The following is a 24,435-nucleotide window of genomic DNA, read 5'->3' as shown; positions in this document are numbered from 1 at the left end:
TTGTTTGCTTGTTTGTATTCCCAATGCTTAGTAGACATTTAATAATATTTATTTTTTTGACTGGCCTACATGACCCAAGGTTACAAAAAGTTAGAATCAGAGGCAGGATTAGAAGCAATGTCCTCAGTGCTATTTGCACCAAACTACCATCCCATCCTTGTCTTCTCACCCTTCTTCCCAAACTATCCTACATACAGTGATATGCTGGTAAATAGTTAACAATAAGCACCCCTTTCCTAAAAATGTAAACAGAATACATTTTTATTTTTTTCAATGTCCATAATCGGCTTTCCTGGTATATTCAGAATAGGATTTGATATATCCAAATTTGATTCGTGTACACTTTTCAGAAATCTGACTGCTGTATAAAACAAGGTCCTCTAGATGAGCATGGAGATGGGATCATACCAGATAACAAATAATCCCAAATATCAAATTGCATACATGAAAGATCAAAAGGGTAGATTTACAGAGTCTGATTTCCCATGCTAAGGGATTTGATTATTCTATAAAGAAGAAGGCGGCATTGAAGATCTTATATTTTTTAATGTAATGATATGATCAGAGCTGTACTCTCATGGTATTTTGAACCTCTCATATAGTTTCTATGTACTACTATATTTACATAGTTTAATTCTCCTCACAAATTATAACTTTCTTTATAAATTTCTTTCTGAAAGAGAATACATCTCATTTTTTTTTACTCCCCCTCAATGCCTATCACATGGTGCCTTTGCACTCAACAGAAACTCAATGTTTATTAAATAAAATGACTCAACAAAACCTTTAGGTCTTAACCAGTTAATGAGCTTTACAGGTTGTAAATTATCTTTGATCCCCAAATCCTCATCCTCGATATACTTGCATCAACATTTTTAATTTGTTGAATCAGAGTGAGGGACAAGTAGTCACTGTTACTTGGTGAATTTTAGTTGGTAATTTATCTAAATAGGATGACTTCCAAAAAAAAGCACACACGAGAAAAAAGTTTCATGCTAGATCAATATTTTCATAATTTTTAAATTTATTCAGTAAAATCAGAATCATAATATCAGGGAATACAAAGATTCTTTTATTTTTTTACATCATTAATACCTACCCCATACTGTCTAAAAAAAGAAAATAAAAACTTCTCATCGGCATACTGTACAATTTTCAAAAGCATTTTTTATAAAAATGCTTCTGAAAAATGTAAACATAAGTGAATTTGAACACGAATTATTGCAAAAATGGAAAATACTTCCTCTACAAAGGGTTCCTATCTTTTAGCATGTTGTCAACAATAATTTCACAAACAAAAAGCCTCTTTCTCTTTTCTGATATACCTGAAGTACCTATTAACTTCAATTAAAAAGCCACACAGAACTGGAAATACACATATTTACATATGCATTCATTAATACTTTGTGTTATTAGGGCAGTTTAAGTTGTAACAAATACAGGTCTTTGAAGAGTCCCCAAAAGTTTTTTAACAATTTAAGTTATTAAAACCTTAAGACTGCACTAAAATTTCTGGGATACCTAAAATTACTACTTATGGAATTAGTGACATCAAAACCTAAATGCCAAAAGTTGCCAAAGTATAAATGAGGTAATGGTACAATGAATCATATTTTCATCCACAAATTGATGCATATCAGATATAACCTTACAATCCAAGGTAGTGTTCAACAGCCTTTTTGGAGTAGGGTAAGAGAAGAGGATTTTGCAAATTGTACTTTATTATTACTAAACAAACAGTTTTATTGTTGAGCACACTGTGTCTCAGTTGGTTTGGAAGACACATATAGGGTAGTGTATGTTTTCTTAAAAGTTTTTTTCTCAGGTTTGCTTGCAGTATCTTTCCCCTCTTTAACTTCTGTATGGAGCTTCGATTCAGCATCTAATAACCTACAGGCAGCAAAGTATCAATTCTAAATTCTAATTGTTTATGAAAAAGAAAGTGGGAAATAAAAGTTCTACTGTAAAGGACTCTAGCAATCCAGCTGAACCACATTAAAAAACAAAGAGTATTCTGAGACCATTAAAATGGTTCAATCGTTTTATTTAAGGAAACATTTTCTCATACTTCTCATTTAAAAAGTTAATGGTTTCTTTATTTTATTTTATTTTTTTAAACCCTTACCTTCCATCTTGGAGTCAATACTGTGTATTGGCTCCAAGGCAGAAGAGTGGTAAGGACTAGGCAATGGGGGTCAAGTGACTTGCCCAGGGTCACACAGCTGGGTAGTGGCTGAGGGCAGATTTGAACCTAGGACCTCCCGTCTCTAGGACTGGCCCTCAATCCACTGAGCTACCCAGCTGCCCCCTTGGTTTCTTTATTTTAAAACTCATAAGATCCTGGATTAGAAGGGACCACTTTAGAGATTATCTAGTTCAATCAGCTCATTCTATATGAGGCCCTGAGAGGGTAAGTAATATATCCAAGGTCACAAAATTATTAAATAGCATAGGTTCAAGATTCAAACCCAGTTCATCCAATTTCAAATCCAGCACAATTTATTTCCTCTGTATAAATCAATAATTTTCAGCTATAAACAAGTCTAATAATCACTCTATAAGAGAATAGAAAAAAAAAAGGAAACTATTTTAAACTCAAGAATATTCACAACTGGCATGCTGTGTAAAGATTTAAATACCTATTCACTAAACAAAAAAGCCAAGCATGACACAAAAATGCCAATCCTTTGTGCTTTGTAACCAAAAAATTGGACTGAATATATAAGCTTTTGAGAATTAAACACACACACAGCCTTGCATATTGGATTTTGAAGTTTGTAGATTTTAAATACCATTGCCACCAAATTGATGCTTTTTAGCATGTTTGTCAATTTTATGAGTCAAGTCATGCAATATAAGAAATATCAAATATAACGAAATTTTATGTTGATCTAAATGCATTTAAATTCTAGTAAGTCCTGATTGGGCGAATGGTCACAAAAAACAAGGTAGTATACCGCCCCCCCTTTTTTGTGAACTTGCAAAATGTTAGTGTGCTACATAATTTGCAGCCCCATCTAACATTCAGTAACTATTTGCTTAAATACATTTACAAGGCTCATAAAGGACTGACAAAGAACAATTAGGAAAAGCAGTAAAGACTGTATTATTCAAGTCTAAGAGACTCCCAAAGAAACATACAGAAATCAAGCATACTTATACAATGAAGCACAGACATACATAAATAATGTATGTCTGTTAAACATCATCTGATGACCTGATTTTAACAATAACTGGAACATAAAGCCTCAGATATTGTTTCTTAAAATTACTTCTGACTTTCTAAAGTCAATGTTACATCTTATGTACTTTTTATGTAACGTGGCCAAGTAAACCAATTTTATGTGTATATTTTGTGAAACAGTCAGTGATGGGAATTAATATTAGAAAACTTTATTTTTTAACTACAGTAATATAAGTCATAATGAAATTACACAATTGTAAAACAATGAATTGGTCTTGTGTTTCAAAATTTTTTAATGTATATCCTATCAATTTTCTTTCTCTTAATTTTATATTAATTCCATGAGTAAAAAAAAATTTAGATGGTCAACTTTTTTTGAGGCTAAAGAGAATATAATTTTTATCTTCTCTTTCTAACACTGTTTGATTCTGTCTTATTCTACCATTTAATAAACATTCATTATTGCTGGCTAATTAAAAGATTAAAGCTAAGCATATAAATTAGCCCTTAGTACAAGGTAGAGAGTGTCTGATTTCACTTTTGTAAAATAATGTTCTCATTGTTTTCCCTGCTCACCTATGACAATAGCATTAGTACTTTAAAATTCCTGTAACCCTGTGGCACCAGAGTCAACTCTTTTCCTCATAATATGCCCTTTCTTCCTTCTCTTCTCTTTCCATAGTTCCTTCTTTTTCTCTCAATTTCTTCCATTAGATTCTTCCTTTTCCTTCTGGATTATGCCTTGGTTCAGCCTTAGGCAGGCTATGGCACCCAGACTCTTAACCTCACATTTCTAGTGGCAGGTAGAACTGTTTGTTGTAGGCAATGACCTCTGTTAGACACAGTTCTTTTCCACTAATAGTGTGGTACTTCTATTCTTCTCCACTCACACAGATTCAAGTACTCAAACTTTCCTAGGTTCACTAATTTGTTAATGACCCCCTTCCACTAACTTGCTCTTACTCACTTCTTTTCAGAAACACCCTTTATCCAACAGCAATCTCATTCTGCCTCTTAGAGTAACTAGAATCTTAAAAAGACATTTCCTTCAGAGACATTTCTTGTACCATGGTAACACCCACTCTTAATCATGTAGGGACTAAATGTTTTTCATGGAAAAGTTTAAATGATAAAACTAAAATGAATTAGCTTTGATTGGTAGAAACAGAATACATAACTTTTTAAGCATACTCCTGAAAGCTAAGTTTTTAAAACTGACAACTTTGCTCACTTCATATTTTCTTCCACCTGAACATGGTCTTTTAGAAGGAAAGCAGATAAAATTTCCCCTCATGACTGCTGTTAAACTAGGGAAAGTAGCATATGTATTCAAAGAACACGTTAGGAAATTTTCTGTGATGCTTCTTTTTCAAAGACAAGATAATCTTGTTACAAAAAAAAAGGCAATTCTAAATTTATGAAAGTAGAACTCCATTGCTTATAAGTCCTTTCTACCTAAGATCATTTTAGTCTTTTTTAGAGCTTTGGAAAAGTTGAAGGGAGGCAGATGAAGCTGGAGAATCATACTGCATGCAATACTAAGAAAACAGACAAAGAAACGTAGAGCATAGGTCATGCAGCGAAAGAAAACAGAGGAAGGTGCCTGTCCACTGTTTTGAGGAAACATTAGAGAGGTCACTGACCTGGAAGGATTAACAGCATTGCCACCTTTTTCCTGTAAAACTTCTGGGCTGGAAGGAATGTCAACGATTTTCACACAATTCTTTTCCTTCAGAGGTTTTTTATCCTCAGGTAGAGTTTGAGGGAGAGAGAAAGTTACAGCTGTGTTCCCAGAATTCTCTGATGTGGTTTGGTTTTCTCCTCCTAGATTACTGGCAGAGGAGTTGGTCTCACTATTAGAAGTTAAATTAGAAGGGTCTTCTGAAATGCTAGTAGTAGTTATATCATTAGAAAAAGGTACATCCAAGGGCAACTTCTCACGCTTTCTTTTATGTACAGATATTTTCACTGGTTCTGAGAAGAAAAATATTTCAAACCGGTTAAAAAAGGGTAAAAATGCCAGGTGCCACTAACATGCATTGTTTTTCTTATATTCTTACTGTCAACGTATGTTTATTAAAAACCTACTATGGGTTAAGCTCTGAACAAATACAAAAACAAATAAGACATAATTCCTGCCCTCAAAAATTTTATAAAATTCATAATCTACCTTTACAGAGGGCACAGTCTGAAAGACATTTTATTATCATGTGATCTTTTCCATATTTTCAAATTCTGATCTCCTAGATCTGTTCCAAGTGCTAATATTTGATAACTTTCTTGGAATGATGTAACCCAGCTACAAGTCAAGGAATACCATATCTTAAAATAATTAGAACTGAAAAATGTCCAAAGGGAAGGGAAAAATGTATGCATGGCAAGTATGAAGAGGAAGCAAAATTTACCAGTGAAGAACTATACAGAAGTGGCAAAAAGGTATTCAAGATATAGATATAGATAGATAGATAGATAGATAGATAGATAGATAGATAGATAGATAGATAGATAGATAGATGATAGATAGTGAGAGTGAGGAATAATGAAGATAGTCTTATATATCACAGGTATCTACACAATGTCAAGAGTTCTAGAAGAAGGTCACCAATATGTCTGGTGAGGCACCTGTTGAGGTTGGACAGAACAGCTGATGAATCAGAAGAAAGCTAGTTTTTAAAAAATGTGAATCCAAGTTGTGTGAACTTGGTAAGTGATATAGCACTGCTTTTTAAAATATTTTCTGAAGATAATGAAAATCTTTGAAAATTTTGAATATAATTCAAATATTTAGAGAAGTAGAATTATTCTAAGCTTCTTAGCTATAAAAAAATTTTTAAAAAATACCGCCTAATGCTAATCAATAAATTCATCTTCAAGAAACTCAAAGAAAACTTTTAAGTCCTTAATAGAATGGCAAGTGCTCATTCTAAAATAAACCTACTTAAAGTATACCCACATATTATATGATTTGGGATTTGGTCTTGTAAGATTACTCTTTTACAAAAATGAATAATATGGTCACAGGTTTTGAGTGATAATACATATATAACCCAGTGGAATTGCTTGTCAATTCTAGGAGGGGTAGGAAAGAGAAGGAGACAGCATAAATCCTATAACCTCAGAAAACTTATGTGTAAATTTGTCACTAGAATAAAATAAAGAAAAATAAAATAAAATATATCCACATAAGGACATGATATTAAAAGAAAAAAATGTAAAAATATTAAAGTTAGTACATTCTGATCAATGTTTTATAAAACTTTACCAAATGCATGTGATATAATTTGCATAATACTGTTCATGCAATCACCAGTAGGGCTTTAGCTGAAAAATCAGTTCAGTACTTTCAAATCTACTCAGTATGTTTTCTTATTATATGACTTACATACCTTCAGGTTCGTATTTCATTTTCAATTCATCTAGTTTAACTCTCAGGTTCATATTTTCACTTTGGAAAAGATGGAGATGCCTTTCATTTGTAAAAAGCTTTCTCTCTACCTCTAGAACCCGCTGGCTCTCATATAATGCTTTCATCCGCTGTAAGGATAGCTCATCTCTAACCTTTTCAATTTCTTTGCTAAGGGGAAAGGAAAATGACTAATCAATGTTAAAATCCATCTTTGTTTCTAAGGAATACATCTAATGCATTAAAACAATAAATATAACAATCTCAAATTATGAGTCTTTAAAAAATTAAGTTTATTTTAACTTCTCACTGAACCAATTATCTTCAACAAGGTATTTAATAAAGTGTCATTAAGTCAAATAAGCTTAAGTTCTAATAGTCCTCATGAAAATTTCTCAGTGGAAATGCTTCTTAAAACCAAAACACATCAGGGAAAGACAAATTGTTTCATATCTACTTTTACTGTGAATTCCTTGAAGTTTTAAATAAGGAAAACATAAAATAATTAGAAAGATCTTTTTGCTATTTTACCCAGTTACAATATACTTCATTGTAACATAAATTTGTAAAACTGAATGTAGGAAAAAAAATTACTTCCTTAGTACTTATTTCCTTTTTTGCTAACATTCATTCTTAGTTTCAAGCTGTCAGTATCAGGAAAAAAAAAAACACAATAAAATACACTGTATAAAAATAAATAAAAATCTCTTCTCTACATTCTAGCTACCTCTAATACTCACTTTGCATTTTCAAGTTTCATTTGAAGTAGATCAATATAGTATGTGTTATCCGCTGGAGTACAAGAGCTAGTAGAGGGCTTAGATTCTGTATTTTCATGTAAATTCTGAAGAAAAGAACCATAATTACCACAAAATATACCACAAATCACATTCAAAACAGTCTTTGAGTCGAAATTTGTTTAATAGATTTTCAATTTGTCCATGATTTATAATGTGGTTTTATGGGTATATGATTGCAGGTTTTGATTTTTAAAAGATCACTCCATTATAAAAATAATATGGAAATAGGTTTTGAGCAATAATATATGTACAACTCAGTGGAATTTCTTGACAGCCCCAGGAGGGGGAAGGGAAGTAGGGAGGGAGAGAACATGAATCATGTAACTATGGAAAAATACTCTAAATAAATCAATAGATTTTTAAAGTTAATATAAATAACTGAATAATATAAAAATTGAATTAGTATCATCTATTGATTAAAAGTTTATTATAGGATTAATGAAAATATTTAGTTTAAAAAGTGTGAAACTATCCTAAACCAAAAAATGTCAACATTGAAATTTCATATTTAAAAGATCTAATATTTTTCAGCTATAGAAACCTATTGAAAAGGTGTTATACATACCTTAAATTTCTCTAGCTGCTTTACTTTCACTAAAAGATTTTCTATTTCACCATTCTTCTGCTCTAACATAGCCTGCAAGCGTTCCAGCTGCTCAAATTCTGTTTGTGACCCTTTCATCTGTAGCAGTGTAGCAATTTGTAACTAGAAAAATGTAATAGTCTTCATAAGCTACATAAAATGACCTAGAAACCAGAATTGGATAACCAGTACTTACTGGAATATATCTTTTGTTTTAAAATAGGCATAAAAGACAAAGGTCATATTTAAAGTGGAGAGGAAAACAAACGAAGAAAGAATCCAAGATATTTTCATGTCAATCTGCCATTTTGCTTTTAAAACAAAACACAAAACAAAACAAAAATCCTTACCTTCCATCTTAAAAATCAATACTAAGTATTGTTTCTAAGGCAGAAGTGTAGTAAGGGTTAGGCAATGGGTGGTTAAGTGACTTGCCCAGAGTCACACAGCTAGGAAGTGTCAGAGGTCAGACGTAACCAAAGATCTCCCATTTCCAGGCCTGACTCTCTATCCACTGAGCCACCTTACTGCCCCATTTTGCTCTTTTTTAAAGGCTTCCTATTGACTTAAATTTTCTAAATTTCAATTAAGGGTGAGCTATCAAACAGAAACTAAGTTTTTCTATCAAAAGTTTTTAGAAAACACTCATGAGATTCAAGCAACTCTGTGGATAAGGTGAGTTGATTTAGATCAATAAGAATATTATTACATACCTACTACCTTCCCCTGTCCCTATCCTTTTCTCTTCTGTCCCAAATCATAGTAGCCAGTAATTACTTGAGAAAGGTAGGGATGATGAGATCCTTGAACAAGAGAAACATCAAGGCATCTCAGGCTGCTTGAAGATAACATACCTGTATACTGCCACCCATCTAACACCCTAAGTCTTTTTTAGCACAACATCTGCAATTTGATTTATCATAAATACTTAAGTTAGTCAAGAAGATTTGTGTTGTACCACAGGTGACTGCCTTTATATCTACTAACAGTTCCTACCCCTATTTTGTGCTCACTGGGAGGGTTTCACCAAGAATAGATGCATTCCTCCCTTTCCGGAGTGGAGCTATTCATATCAGTTAGTTTTGAAAGTTAGATATACTATATATGAAGAATAGTGGCCAGACATTTGCTGACTGGCTATCAGAATTTAACCACCATATATAACATTGTTTCAAATTTATTAAAACTTTGAAATGCTATCCATTTAAAATGTGGAAATTTCCTGAGTAAAAGGGTAGGGGAGCAGGTTTGAGGATGAATACATGTCTTCTACATGACCTGGAGTTTGGGGCCTTTGTCCTTGAGAGAGCATATTTGTTTAAATTTCTCTATACCAGCACCATGCACAATTACAAATAAATACTTGACGATAATTCCAGACCTTCATTCTTTGCATCTGTTCTCTATTAAATAAATGTTGTTTTTGAAGAGATTGATACTTGACTTTCACACTGATCAACTGCCGTTCCATTTCTGCCCTTCGATCTTCCACCTAGAAAATATTACTTTTTAAAAAATACCTCCTTGAGTAGTAAAAAAAGATGTAATGCTCTGATGAGTTAATTCATTATTCAGATTTTAAGTACCTCTGCAAACAAAGAGTTGCCTTTACTGTTGGGGTCCAAGGCCTGCTGCAATGCATGGTCCAACTGTGTTTGTAAATCCTGATTAGTTACACGAGCTTTCTAAATTAAAGAGAGAAAATCTAAACAATATTTGTAAATTCCAAAACCGAACAAAGGCTAGAAACAGAAGTGAACAGTGAAAACATAATACCTCTAATGCATTATAGTATGAAACAACTTCTTTCTCTCTGTCTTCTTTTTCTCCTTGAAGGCATTCTAGTTGGTGGTGTAAGTTATTATTAAAAAGTTCTAGTTGTTCTTGTCTGTATTGAAGCTCATTCACTTTTTCTTCAAGATTAGCCTGTTCAAAAATAGGGGAAAAACATAAAATTAAGAAGCTACTATCATAAAGAACTTTTCAATTAGCTGCTCTTCAGGTTATCCTAGTAATATTTCTTTAACAAAAAAAAAGGGGGGGCTAGGAAATATAGCAAATAAGAGTAATGGACTCAGATTCAGGAAGACCTCAGTTCCAACTATACTGCAGACACTATTAATAGTAGTAAGACCCTGAGTCACTTCACCTCTCTAGGCTTCAGGTTCCTCATTTGTAAAATAAAGGACTTATACTCAATGCCTTCTAAGACCCCTTCTATTGCTAAACTGATGATCCGATGGAAATTTTAAAAGGAAATGTAGAAGCAGATTAATTTTGTAGCTAAAAAGGTCTTAAGCGCCTCACTGAGAATGTTTTTCTTTCTTCCTTTCTTTTTTAAAGTTTTTACTGATGTCTTTTATTATTATATCACAGTCAATTCAGTCTCTCCTCCTCCAATTAATTGGACCTTCCCTTCTAACAAAGGATAATTAGGTAAAAACATCTGATATGACAACAATTTATACAATATATGATCTTAGATGTTGGAAAGTATTACCTCTTTTGCTCTTCAACATCTTCAGATACTTAGGATACAATTTTCTTTTAGAGATACTCATTTATACATTAATGTGCTCATTGTGTTTTAGGTTCTCTTAGTTCTACACTAGCAAGTATCATCTTTGCCAGTTTGGGGAATATGAGGTGAAACCTCACAACAATAATTTACATTTCTCTTACTATTGTTGAATTGGAGTATGTTTCCAAATAACTGTTTATATTTTTCAATTTTCTTTTGAAAACTTTTCATATCCTTTAACAACTTGGGTATTTCGAATTAGGTTCTAGTGTTGAATTAGATATCAGGCTTTTATCAGTGATGTAAAGTACAAATATATTTCCTCTCATTTTTCTATCTTCATTGGCTTGCACAAAAGCAGTTTAATTTTATGTGGTCAAAAACAATTTATTTTTTATGATTTCCTTTCATTTAAGAATTCTCCCTCTTCTTTAGGAGTGTGGAACATATCAAACCTAGCTGAGGTGGGTTGTTTTGTTTATTGTACCTTTACTTTCTTTTTTATTTATATTTTCACAGGGGATAATAACTAAGAAGAGATAAAGAGGAAAGGAGAGGCTCAGAAATAAAAGTGATGCAAAAAAATACAAAAATAACAAAATTTTAAAACTTTAAGAGGAAAAAAAAAACTTTTCCTTAAACCAAAGATGTGAATAATACCTGATTTTATTTAACTTATTTTTGCTGTGTGACTCTTAATATTTATTTTGTGTATCAATTTTAGTAAAAGGCATTGGTCTAAACCTAATATCTGTCAAACTACTTCCAAGTTTTCCCAGAAGTTGTACCAAGTAGTTTTGATAATGACTACTTCATAATACAATTTGAGACCTAATAATGCTATCCTTCCTTTAATTATATTTTTTCTCATTGTTATATTTGACATTGTAGGCCTTTTTTTAATGAATTTTATTATTTTATCTAGCTACAAGTTAATTCAAGTAATAAAATCAATTTAATATTGGTACAGCCCCAATCAAGGGCAATGAATCTCTCTCTAATTGCTGAAATCTCTTATTTCTGAAAGGCATTTTGTATTTGTAGTTACATAAATCGTGCCCCCGTTTTGGTGAGTTAACACAGACATTTTATATATTTTGTCTCCCTGTAAGTTTAGGTTTCTTGCTGGTAACCAAATTACAGCACAGGATGGTGGTGATACAAACTTTATACATAACAATTTTCAATTTCAATACTGTTTTAAACATGAAATATGTCTCTAATCTATTCATCATCTACCAGTATTTTAAAAAACTCTGCATTTCATAACCACTGCAGCATAAGTATCCCATTAAACGTAAAATTAAAATATGCCCCAGGTCTCCAAAAAGATGATATAGCATTTTCTAACGAGGTTAATAAAAGTTAGATCAATAACAATTTCATCTTGAAAGCTAGCTCATTTACTTTAAGAGATAGAAAAAACTATACCATAAAAGATAACTCAAACAAAGAATCAGGAAATTATATGCTATAAATCCATACCTTTGCACTTTCCAACTCAGTTATCTCAATTTGAAGATTCAGCATTTCTGAAGACATGGTTTCATGTACACGCTCAGCCATTATCCTCAATTCCTCTGATTTAGCAGACAAGTTTTCTTTCTGATGTTCTATTTTGTGTTTCAATTGCTTTTCATTTAGTCGAGCTTCATCTAACTCAGCTTTCAATTTTTCCAGCTTAAAACACACACACACACACACACACACACATACATACACACAAACACAAATGATGTAAAAAGTAACCAAGTCACTATAGGAAATTCTGAGAATTTGTAGTTGAGAAAAGTATTATATTTAGATAACTAAAGGTTAAAATTATAAATTTGGAATGAAAAATCCTTCTAAAATATATTACATAATTGCAAGCTTTAGCAAATAGACTACACTGAACATAATTTAACATTTTTTAAATTAACAAAAATCTACTTTCCCTCCATCTTATCTCTCTCTCAAATTGGGGGAGTGGGAAAGTCTTGCATCAAATACACATGGTCAAGCTAAATAAATACCCCCCATCTGCCATTCCCAAAAACACTTGTCTCATTTTATACTATGAGTCCACCACTTTTCTATCGGGAGTTAAGTAGCATGCTCCATACGTTCTCTGGAATAATGTTTAGTCAATGAGTTGGTAAGAGTTCTCAAAATCTTTTGAAGTTCTTTGTCTTTAGTGTTATCATATAAATTTTTCTCCTGGTTCTGCTCATTTTACTCTACACCAATTCATATGTCTTCCCAGATTTTTCTGAAACTGTCCCCTTCATTCCATAACATTCATATTCCATAATTTGTTTAGCCACTTCCCAACTGAGGAACATCCTCCTTATTTACAGTTCTTTAACACTATAAAAAGAGCTGCCATAAATATTTTTACATATGGGTCCTTATTCTATTTATTTTACCTCATTGGAGTAAACCCTAATAGAGCTATTTACTGGTTCAAAGTTAAAGAAACATTTAGGGCAAATTTCTTTTCCAGAATGGCTACAGATTCCCTCTTCAGAGCAGAGTAAGAGGATAATCTGGCTGACTCAAAAATACTCATTAGATGATTTTTTTTTCCAAGTGAAAAACACTGTTATATTTATTGTTATGTTAAATGACATATACTTCCCTATAACTTTGTTATTACTTGTTTCAAACAATGCATAAATATTAAACTATTTTTTAAAATTAGAGCCCTTGATAAGAGTCTGGTATGTAAGATATATAGGGACTAACATAAATATGTTAGACCAAGGGCCATTCCCCAATAGATATGTAGTTAAAGGAAATGAATGAACAATTCTCAAAGAAGAATGGCAAAATTCTAACAATTGTGGGAAAGGTTTCCCCAAAATGACTAAATGAAAAATACAAATAAAAATAACTCTAAGGTTTCACCTCACATCCAGCAAACTGGAAATGATAAAAGAAGTAGTAAATGTTAGATGAGGTATGGAAAGACAGGTATACTAGCATACCGATAGTGGAGCTGTAAATTGGTTAAATCATTCTGGAAAGTATTTTGGAATTATGTTAAAAGATGATGAAAAGGGGGCAGCTAGGTGGCTCAGTGGATAAAGAGGCAAACCTAGAGACAGAAGGTCCTGGGTTCAAATATACGCTCAGACACTTCCTAAATGTGTAATCCTAGGAAAGTCATTTAACTCCAGTTTCCTAGTCCTTATCACTCTTTTGCCTTATAACTAATACTTAGTATCAACTCTAAGACATAAAGGGACAAAAAAAGAAAAAGTGATGAAAAAGTCCATAAAGGTCTATAACCAAAAGGCCCCGTGCACACTAAAACATTAATAAGCAGCACTTTTGTGTTAATAAAGAATTATAACCAAAGTCAACGTTCTTCAATTAGAAAATGGCAAAGCAAATTGTAGTACATGAATAATGGAATACTGCACCATAATAATCAATGAATATAAAATATTCAGGAAGTTTGAAGATATATAACCTGATGCTGAATGAAGTTGAAAATAGGCAATAGGTGTGGAACATTGCATACATAGTCAAAGTCAGCTGATGTGTTGATTAGTTTTGAAGAAGAGCTTTTTTTTCCCCCTTTCTCTATTCTTGTTATAAGGAAGGCATGGCTGGATGCAAAGGGGAAGAAAGAGGGAGAAGCTTGGAAATGGATGCAATATCAACAAAAAGATAAATAGTCTAAAAAAATGAAGCCCCAAACCTTGTTTTTAAGTTCATTCATTTCCTGCCCATGGCTCCTTGATAGCTGTTCTTCCAAATTATCCAGCTGTAATTTTTGTTGCTGTCTAATAGCATCACATTCAGAGTTTAAACTTTCCAACATTCGATTTTTAAGTTCAACCTCTCTCTGAAGAGTAAATTTTTCTTGTTCATAATTCTAGGAAAGATTCAATTATGATAAAAATTTAGTAAAATAATTTGTTATCACATTAATAGATTTTTTTTACTTACCACTGCTCTATAATTGGAAAACCAATTAGGAGACATTTTTGTGTACTGGAAATGGGTTCTAGGTTGGAATTCTGGTTCTGCTTACTTGCCAGCTATTGGACGTTGAACAAATTGCTTTATTTTTTTCTATGCCTAAATTTACACATCTATGAAATAAAAATTATATCTGCATTATCTATCTCACACAGTTGTCCTAAGAATGTTAATATAATATATGTTAAGTATTTTATAAGTTGTAAAGCTCTGTAGAAAATGTCAGTTACTATAACAGGTAAGGTATGAGTCTGAGACCCTAGACAAGATTGGAGATGAAAAAGGGAAAACTCAAAAGTGTTTTGGGGGAAAAAGAAAAAGAAAAAAGTTGACTAGAAAGATGGTGATATCAGTAACTCAAGCAGGAAAGATAGGAAAAATAGTCAATTTAGATCCAGAAAGGAAATATGAATTTCTTTTGGTAGCTTTCAAATTAGATTCATAGAATGTGAGAACTGGAAAGGCTCTTAGTGGTCACTAAGTATAAGGTCCTTTCTTCCTAAAATGATCCAGAGAAATTAAGAGCATGTCTGAGATCACATATTTAATTAAAATCAGGAGTAGAACTTAGGTCTCCTATCTATGCTAGGAAAATAAATTATGTTCCAAGAAATTCAAAGCATGAGAAAGAGTAAAAGGATCAGGCTAGAAAGGAAGATCTGAGAGCAGTACAACTTGGATGGAGAGCCAGCTCCAATCCAGAAGACCTGATGTAAGATCCATCTCTACCATTAATGGCTTCACAATAGGGAGTTGGATTACTTAATCTTTCAGTGCCCCAAGCAACTCTCTAAATATAGAAAAGCTCCTAATCTTCATTCCTAGAGTCTTCTCAGAAGTTCACTTATACAAAAGAAAACTCAGGGCTAGTATTCCAACTCTGACTCTACCCTCCACCCCACTTCACCCCACCCTAGCCGAAAAAAGGGGGAAATAAAAGATATGAGAAGAATGAGTACAAGGAGAGCAGCTGAAGCTGTTAAGGGGATCTGCTCAAAGAAATAAATACAAATAGCACAGAGCCAAGACCTGATTTTAGAAAATACCTAGTTACAGATATAGAAAAAAAGATAGGAATGAAGGAAGGCCTTATCTTAATCCTCATTTTCCACTTCACTCACTTGTACTCATCTTAAAAATGTATCTATTATGCCTGAATTAATTTCCCCAATGACAAGGATAATGGTTGTCAAAGTGCTTTTCCTTTAAAAAAAAATGCTTCAATAAACCCTATCTCATAAAGACTAAAAATAATGGGGTTATTAAACAGCACTGTCTGAAAAAAATTAACCAAACTGAATTTTGTAATGTAAAAAAACAAATCACACATGTCAAAAACTCTGAATCTGATTCCTTCTTTCAACTTCTAAGTGCAGAAACTTTTCAAAGCTCTTTTCTTAACTCTGCTTTTCTATCTCTTGAGTTTTCCTTTAGTAGAATGAACCCATCAAAAAAATTCAGTTCTCTCTTCTATAATGAAATTAACCTTAAAAGAAAAAAGCCAAAGATTAATTTCACTACTAGGAAATTAAAAAATTGTGCATAGCAACAATCACCTTTGCAAATCACAGAATTTTAAAGTTGAAAGGATCCTCACTTGTCATCTGGTCCAATTAAAAGAATCCTACCTCTGTTGTGGTCATTATTTCACTTCTCATTTTATCCAATTGATTCTGCAACTCGCTTTGGCTCTCCAGTAGCAGTAAACCATATTGTGCTGCTTTCATTCGCTCTTCTTCAGCCTCTTTAAGCTGACGACGAAGATTCAAAACTAACTCAGACTCCATTTTATTTTTCTGCTTTCAGCCTTTTAGAAGAAAAGAAAACAAAAATTTAGAACTAATACAAAATTCAAGTAAAAATAAAAATAATGGTAATGTAAAATTATAGTTTCCATGTGAAAATGGAATCTTTTTTTTCTGAACTGTTGGTAATCCAATTTATTCCTTTATCCAAAAATTAGTTTTTATTACTGATGATTTGAGCTCAAATTCAAGCATAAAATTAAGTTATACAAACTTAAAGGTGGTCTTGTAAGATTAAGAAAAGCGGGTGAGATGTCATAACCTTCATTAAGTAAAAAAGTAGCAAGAGAATGATGAGAATCAATCTTTCATATTTAAATAGTAACCTTGCTACTTAATTTGAATACAGTTTACATAGTAACTTTATACTCAGGAGTTCCAAAACATATACTTGTTAATTTTTCAGATGCATAAGCTAACTTCATTAAAAACAGAAAACTAGAGATTAGATCCTTCCAAAAGATTTTATTAAAAAGATGCATAAATAACAAACTTAAGGAACTGCAGAATCCGTCTTAGTTTGACAGATAAAAGTTTAAGCTTATGTTTTTAACTCTGAAACATTCACCTTGCAGATTTCATTCACTAAACTTAAGAGTTTAAACTAAACAGAACTAAACTCAGCTTTTGTTTTAGAACTAATGGTTCAGACCATCACAGAAATTCCTATCCCTCTCCCACTGGCCTTTCTGATTATCAAGTTGGGGACTATTGCTCTAAAATGTTAATTCTGAGAGGGGAAAATGGGCCAAAAGAAATGCAAATCCTGTTCAAATACCATTACAGAAGCCTGGCATCCAGATAGACAAGATTGTCCAAGTAGATTTATGTCAAAAGTATTAGAGCTTAAACACTATTCCCTCCCCAATCATAAATGAAATGTCAGTAATCCATTCTAATATCACACCAAAGTCCTTATCTCCAATTGATAATTTAATGTGTATACCTACATTTTCACTAGGTCCTTCTTGTAAAATGTGAGCCTGTTTCTAGTTTCCATTGTGCTATTATATTACCAAAAGGGGAAGCTGCTAATCAATCTGGGCTTTTATTCCTTCAGGTATAACATCTTTAACTTGTTCTAGATAACTTCTAAGGTCTCTTCCTCACTTTTTTTGGCGGGGGAGGGGAAGGTGGGGTTTGAAAGGCAGAGGAATAGGAACATCAATACCTTTATTTAAGTGACACTGTGGTGTAAAAATTTCTTTGATAAATACAAGTAGGCAAATGTTCTGTAACTTATAGATTCTTAGAGAGTAGAAGGGTTGAAGTGAGGACAGAGACTGAAAGGCTAAGTGACTTGTAGTCATACAGTTAATAAATGTAGAGGTGAGTCTTGAACCCAAGTTTTTCTGATATGTTAGCCTAGCTTCAGTACTATCTACTGCCCCATATTGCCTTCTCATGCTAAGGATTCTAAATCTACTTTTACCAAGAATGATCAGAAGGCATGGGACGATCCCTATAGTAACTGTTTTTAGAATTCTTAAAGTTTCTTCAAGAGTTAATTTAACTCAAACTTTCCCCACAGAAATCACTCTCTCATATAAAATAGAATGTTCACAATTCTTTATTGATTGCCACATAACAGTCCTATGAGAAGGGTACTGAGACTCCAGGAGGGGAAGTAACGTGTCCGAGAGACGCAGAGAACAAGAATGAGTAATCTAACTGGTTTCCATTTCGAGGAGAGATCAGATTTGTTCTGATCAGTTCCCAAGAGACAAAACAAAAATGGTGGATGCCTCCCCTCAACCCCCCCAACCCAATCCTGTGATTCTTTAAAAACAAAAAATGCTTTTCTCACATGACTTTCCTCCTCCCCTTCCATACACACACACACACACACACACACACACACACACACATATAAAACCCCTGTATAAATCTCTCTGAGCCTCGGTTTCCTCATCTGTAAAATGAAGGGGTTGGACCAGCCAATCTTTGAGATCCTAACATTTCCAATCCCCGTTCCAAGCCTCTTCCTCGTCACCAGTCCCCACCCCTTTCCTACCTCCCCGCGGTCGGGCCTTATCCTCCTCTTCTTTGCACCCCACCACCACCTCCCATCCTCACCTTTATCCCACTTCTCACAGGATTCCCTCCTAACATCCCACCCCAGTAACTCCAGATCCCGGCTAGGTAGGAGGCTTGTGCGCCAACTCTGGATCCCGACTCACCCACAGACTCGTCAGTCACCATACGGGCAGCGCCAAGCTCATTTGAATTCAGATCCCGAGAGAACTAGCCTTTCTCGCGAGATCCTCGATTGCCAAAAGAGAACACAGCTACCGCGCAGGCGCGATGAGATTCAGACGCTGTCCGGGTGCGCCGGACTACGTGGTCTTCTAGTGTGCGTCATTATCTTCTCACGTCCTCGGAGAGGTGTGGACCCTGGTGGCTGCCGTTTTTTCTCGCATTTTTTTTTTTAAGAATTTGGCAGATACTGAAGGCAATTTCGTTGATGAGAAGGAGCTTTCAGATTGTCTCTGAGAACTCCCTGGAGCACCTGTCATGGCCCCAAACCTTACATCCGGAACAGATCGGAGGTCTTTGAGCCCCTGCCCCTTCTTTCAAGACTAAGGAAACTGAGGCCCAGAGAAGTTCAGCGACTTGCCCAGGGTCACCCAGCTATAGTCTGAATCGATATTCAAATCAAAACTTCCTTTCTCCCAGTCCCGCACCCTGTCTATACTACCACACTGCATCTCCAGAAGGGCTAAATAACTTGCCCGGTGTCACACAGACGCTAATAGTAGCTAACATATAATGCTTACTATGTGCCATGCACTGTGCTAAGTGCTTTACAATTATTTCATTTGATCATCACAACCACCATGGGAGATAGTGCTATTATTATGCCATTTTATGCATGAGGAAACTGAGGCAAACAGATTGATCAGATAGTCACATAACTAGTAACTACTTGAAGCTGGATTTGAACTCAGATCTCTCTGGTTCCAGACCAGGTCTTATATCTACTGTACTGCCCAGCATATATCTCTTGAGACCAGGGCTAATTGACCCCCAGTCTTCTTTCTATTTACACCACCTCCAACTAGTTGTCTGTGTGCTAGTAATCCTGATTGGAATGTCTAATAAGCCTTCCCTGATCAGAAGCAGCTTTCTGACCTTGATACAGTAATTTGGGGTCAAAGGACAGTCAAATTTTGTTGACTCAATTCTCCAGCAATTTGCCTTTAGTTGCTAATAACTGTGACTTCATCCTGTTGTAGTTAAATGAACCAAGGGTTAGAAACTCATAGATCTCTCTATGAATGCCAACCTTATTACCATCTTTGTAGCCAGGGCTAAGTCTCTGGACTTCAGTTTTCTCATCTGCAATAATAATGACATTTATGTAGCTCTTTTTTCAAGTGTAATTAATAAATATCTTCATTCTATAGATGGGAGGACCAAAGCTCTGAGATCTAAGTGTTTTGTCCAGTGCTTGACACACAGTATGTGCTTTACAAATTATTACTAACTGACCCATGGTCATACTACCAAGAAGTACTTAATACTGGATTTGAACTCAGATCTTCTGATTCCAAATCCAGCACTATATACATTATGTTAGCCCCTAAAAATGGAAAGGTAAAATGTAAAATGAGGAGGTTGGACTAAATAAACTCTTAAATATACTTCCATTTCTAAATCCTTTTATTCTTAGGCAAGTTGATTCTTTTCTTTGGATCCTATTTTCTGAGCTGTGAAATTAGGGCATTGGACTAGGTGATCCTAAGGTCTTTGGGGGTGGTGAGTGAAGCTAACTAAGCAGCTTTAATTAGGATATTTCTGGGTAGGATTTGGAAACTGTATTAATATACTATATGCAAAACATTGAGAGAAATACATGGTCCCTGTTCTCATGGAGCTTGCATTTATGAGAGGCAGTAGTATAATATTAGGCAGTGTATGATATATACCATATGAGTGGTATAAGCAAAATATTATAGAGATTCAGAGGATGGAGAACTCATTTCTGTCAGGGTAATTAGGACTTTTGAGCAAACCTTTAAATATAGGTACAATTTTGATAAGTTGATAAATATAGACAGGCATTTTAGGGGATAAGCCTTAATGCATGAGCCAAGAAAATCAGTGGATCACTGGGTGTTTCCTCTAGTAAGGTAGTTCATAATCCCTTTATGTCATCTTGAGAAATTCTCATCCATGTCTGTTCTTAGAGCACATAAATAATATCTCTGGATATCACTACTACTGTCTAGGTTCTATCCATCATTCTCACTAAATAACCCACTCATCTCCTTTCCTGAACAATGTCACCCAAATATTATTGTTTTTCAGTCATTTCAGTAATTTCTGACTCTTTGTGATCTCATCTGGGGTTTTCTTGACAGACTATGGTTTGACATTTCCTTTTCCAATTCATTTTCCAGATGAGGAAACTGAGGCAAAAAGAGTTAAGTGAGTTACCTACAGTCACATAGCAAGTAAATGTCTAAGGCCAGATTTGAATTCAAAAAGTTGAATTGTCCTGACTCCAGACCCAGTACTCTATCCATTGATGCCACCTAGTTGCCCACATACAAATTTACTTCAGTCAAATTGTTTTAACTTGTTCTTAGACATATCCTTGTTGCTTCATATTTCTGCCTATGTGAAATAACTACTTGAGTGAGTTTTAGTTTCTTAATAAGGATATCTCTAGTACCCATCTCATTTGTGTTGTTAGGAATTTCAAATGAAATGATACAAAACTCTTTGTAAATCTTAAAGATAGTGGAAACATTAAAAATGCAATGTCAGGTACTATGTTAAGACCTGGGGGTGGGGGGGAGGGGGAACAAATAAAAGCAAATGATATAGTACCTGCCCTCAAAGAACTTATATTATACAAGGCTCTCCTCCCCTAAATCCATCTAGAAACTCAGCTATCAAAGTGCAAGTCTATGCATGTCATCTACTCAATCAACTGCAGCGGCTCCCTATCACCTCCAAAAACAAATATAAAATCTTCTGTTTTTAAAAGTCCTTCACAGCCAGGCATTCTCCTACCTTTCCAGTCTTATTACAACTTATACCCTACTGTGTATTCTATGATCTAATGGCACTGGCCTCCTTGCTGTTCCTCTGTCTTTCAATTCTAGCCATTTCTCTGGCTGTTCCCTAGGCATAGAATGGTCTTCTTCCTCATCCCTGCCCCTTGACTTCTTTCTAGTCTCAGTTGAAAGTCCACCTTCTTTAGAAAGCCTTTCTCAATTTCTCTTAATTCTAGTGTTTTACTTCTATTGATTATTCTAAATTACCTTGTAATTAGCTTATTCATACATAATTTGCTTATTGTCTCTCCATCTAGACTGTGAGCTCCTTGAACACAGACTGTCTTTTATGTTTCTTTGTATCCTTGAAGGTTACCACAGTGCCTACCACATAGTAAATGTTTAATAAATGTTTGTTAATGGAAGGAAAGATGGATAGAAAGACTATCTAAAGGAAAGCTGGATTGGGAAAGGTAGATGAAAGGATAGTATGCCAATTGTATTAGGGGATTATTTTAAGAAGAACATGATAATTTCAAGATCAGATCTGCCAATCTCTTCCCTCCTCCCTTTTTCCTCCCTTTCCCCCCTCCATGTCCTTCCTCCCTCCTCTTTCCCACTTTAGTTGATTCTTCTGTTGGTATCACTGAAATTAGCTCAGAGTATCTTGGTATATCAGACAAATCACTCTCTTTTCTAAGTTTAAGTAAGGGGTTTATTTAGGAGAAGGGGAAAAAGATAAAGAAGTTGAAGGGCGAGAGGGTTTGGGGATTTCTCTAATACTAAAACAATTCCCAAGTTGGAGGATGGTGGAATAGAGTTCAGATTTGGGGAAATGGCCAACAGGTTTGAAGATTCAGACACTGGAGTATTGTAGAGAGAAACCAGAGAGCAGGACTTTTCTGTCCTTCCTCCTTTCTGTCCCAGTCTTTATTCCAAATAAAATGTTTAGAGCTAGTGGCCAAGAATTGAGCCTGACAAGATTAAGGAAGCTTGCCTATCAGACTCAAAGGTAGTTTGTAGGTTAGAGTCTGAATTTCTGGTGAGGAAATGAGAATGAAGGCCAAGGTAGAAGCCTCGAAATATAAATTCCAGTTTTATGATCATCTCATTCTTAACCTTTTCAGTGGTGTTTGGATTAAAATGGTTCTGGAGGATGTATCAAGCTATTATTCTTCTATGTTTAATATTCTATGGATTGTTGCAAAGATGGATAAAATAACTGCTTTGTTCTACTGAATACAAGTATTGAAATATAAACTCATCTTCTATAGGTTCACTGAAAGCCTATTGAGACAATTTCAGTAGCATACAAACAATGAGATGATATCATTGTGTTCCCACATTATTTTTTTCCCTTTTGCCTGGCCTCTTAATACAATTTTTTTTTGTTCCACAGAGCATGAAGATAATGAGTATTTTCTATGCAACATCTATCAAAAATATTCCTAAATTGTTATAGATCAATATTATTGTTTTATTATATTATTATCATCATTACTGTTCTTCATGTTGATGCTCTTCCTGTTACTTGGATGAAGTGGTGGACAGCTGCAGTTATTGTGACATTTTTGATTAACACAGGTCATTGTTTGTTTTTTCCCTAGATGATGGGAATAAAAAATAGACTGATTCTATCATGCAATACATTTAGACAATTTCATGTACTGGGAGCTTTTAGTAGCCTTGGACACAAGGAAGGCATGAACTGGTGGCATCAGAGGATCCTGTGCGTTGAGAGCTGAAGCCTGAGGAACCCTAAGCAGATAAGGGTTTTCAATATCTTTTAGGATCTGAGAAAATTTTAATTGGATGTGGTGGTCCACATCTGTAAATTGTACTGGAAGGCAGAAACTAGTAGATAGTTACTTGAATTTGGGAGTTCTGAGTTTCAATAAGATTAAAATTAATCAGGTCTGAATGGGGGTATGGAGGAAGAGCAGAGTGATGCATCAGCCTTCTTAAATGGAGCAAGTCAAAACTTCCCTGTTGACCAGTATCTGCCTTTGAGTGTTTGCTTTACTTTCAGCCTGACTGAGATAGAAATGTCCACTTTCAAAAAACAAACAAACAAAAATTGAGCAGATTGCTTAAATCAGCAAGACTGACCCATTCACATTTATTTTACCCATCAGCACAACTGAACTTGGCTGCAATTGCCTTGGAGCTTTCTGGGCTTATTTGTTTTTGACTCTGTAAGACTGACAGGATATACAAGTACAGGTGTTGAGCAGGCATCTAGAAATGATTAGCTAATAACATGGGATTACAGACTGGAAGAGACATTAGAGGTCATCAAGTTCAACCCTTTCATTTTACAAATGAGGAAACTGAAGTCCAGAACTCAGGAAAGATTTGGTAGTCTTCTGAGCAGAGATGATAGTGGAAGCTACCAGAGGAGATGAGATCACAGAGGGAGAATTTATGGAGAAAATAATAAGACAGTGTGATACAGTGGGAAGGGTGCTAGCTTTGGAATCACAAACCCCAAAGTTCAATTGCTATGTCTGCCAATTACACCTATGTAACCTAGATGAAATGTGAGACAACAGAGAGCACTCATTCACAAATGCTTGATTCCGATCTCTTCTATAATCCTACACAGAGAATCTCTAATCTAATTTCCTTTTAGAAATTATTTTAGAACCTGAACAGAATGGTACAGACTTCATGAAAAAAAGCCATATTATAATTTTTAGACATGACTAATGTAGGAATTTTTGTTTGACTATGCAAATTTTTCACAAAGGCTTTTTTTCTCTCCTTTTCTTTTTTGTGGAGGAGGGGAAGTATGGAAGAGAAAAGGTAAAAATTTTTCTTAATTGAAAAATTTGAAGAAGTCATGATAGCCACAAAAACTCAAAAAACTATTAAGAAATTGTGGTAATAGTAAATTCTGACCATACCAAGAGTTTAAAAACAGAGAGTTACTATGAAGAGGTATACTTTTGAAATGATCTGGCTACATCATCATGTGCTTAGTTTTTGTTTTGTTTTATATTTTTAAAATTTAAAAAAAGCCCTTACCTTCCTCTCTTATAATCAATACTGTATATTGGTTCCAAAACAAAGAGGTTAAATGACTTACTTAGGTCACACACCTAGGAATTGTCTGAGGACATGTTTGAACCCAGGACCTCCCATTTCTAGGCCTCACTCTC

At 34.3% G+C, this 24,435-nt stretch overlaps 1 protein-coding gene across 5 annotated transcripts; it reads right to left on the bottom strand.

Annotated features, from left to right (window-relative positions):
- Positions 1-1,004: 1,004 nt before the first annotated feature.
- SPDL1 (spindle apparatus coiled-coil protein 1) lies at positions 1,005-18,581 on the bottom strand. 5 transcript variants are annotated; one of them, XM_001380288.4, is made up of 12 exons: positions 18,449-18,581; positions 16,092-16,270; positions 14,180-14,356; positions 11,977-12,171; positions 9,747-9,896; positions 9,557-9,655; positions 9,352-9,462; positions 7,953-8,093; positions 7,328-7,431; positions 6,571-6,758; positions 4,828-5,158; positions 1,005-1,890 (listed from the first exon to the last, which is right to left on the bottom strand). In XM_001380288.4, the coding sequence occupies exons 2-12, from the start codon at positions 16,248-16,250 to the stop codon at positions 1,743-1,745; spliced, it is 1,803 nt and encodes a 600-aa protein (XP_001380325.1). In that variant the 5' UTR covers positions 16,251-16,270; positions 18,449-18,581; the 3' UTR covers positions 1,005-1,742. The 5 variants fall into 5 exon arrangements, with proteins under 5 accessions (XP_001380325.1, XP_056667540.1, XP_056667539.1 ...); XM_056811562.1 differs by having other exon boundaries at positions 18,345-18,461; XM_056811561.1 differs by having other exon boundaries at positions 1,005-5,158.
- Between the last annotated feature and the right edge of the window lie 5,854 nt (positions 18,582-24,435).

This window comes from Monodelphis domestica, chromosome 1 (genome assembly GCF_027887165.1).
Source record: "Monodelphis domestica isolate mMonDom1 chromosome 1, mMonDom1.pri, whole genome shotgun sequence".
Lineage (NCBI taxonomy): Eukaryota > Metazoa > Chordata > Mammalia > Didelphimorphia > Didelphidae > Monodelphis > Monodelphis domestica.
The sequence above is the reverse complement of the archived record's forward strand: the minus strand, read 5'-3'. Positions and strand labels throughout refer to the sequence as shown.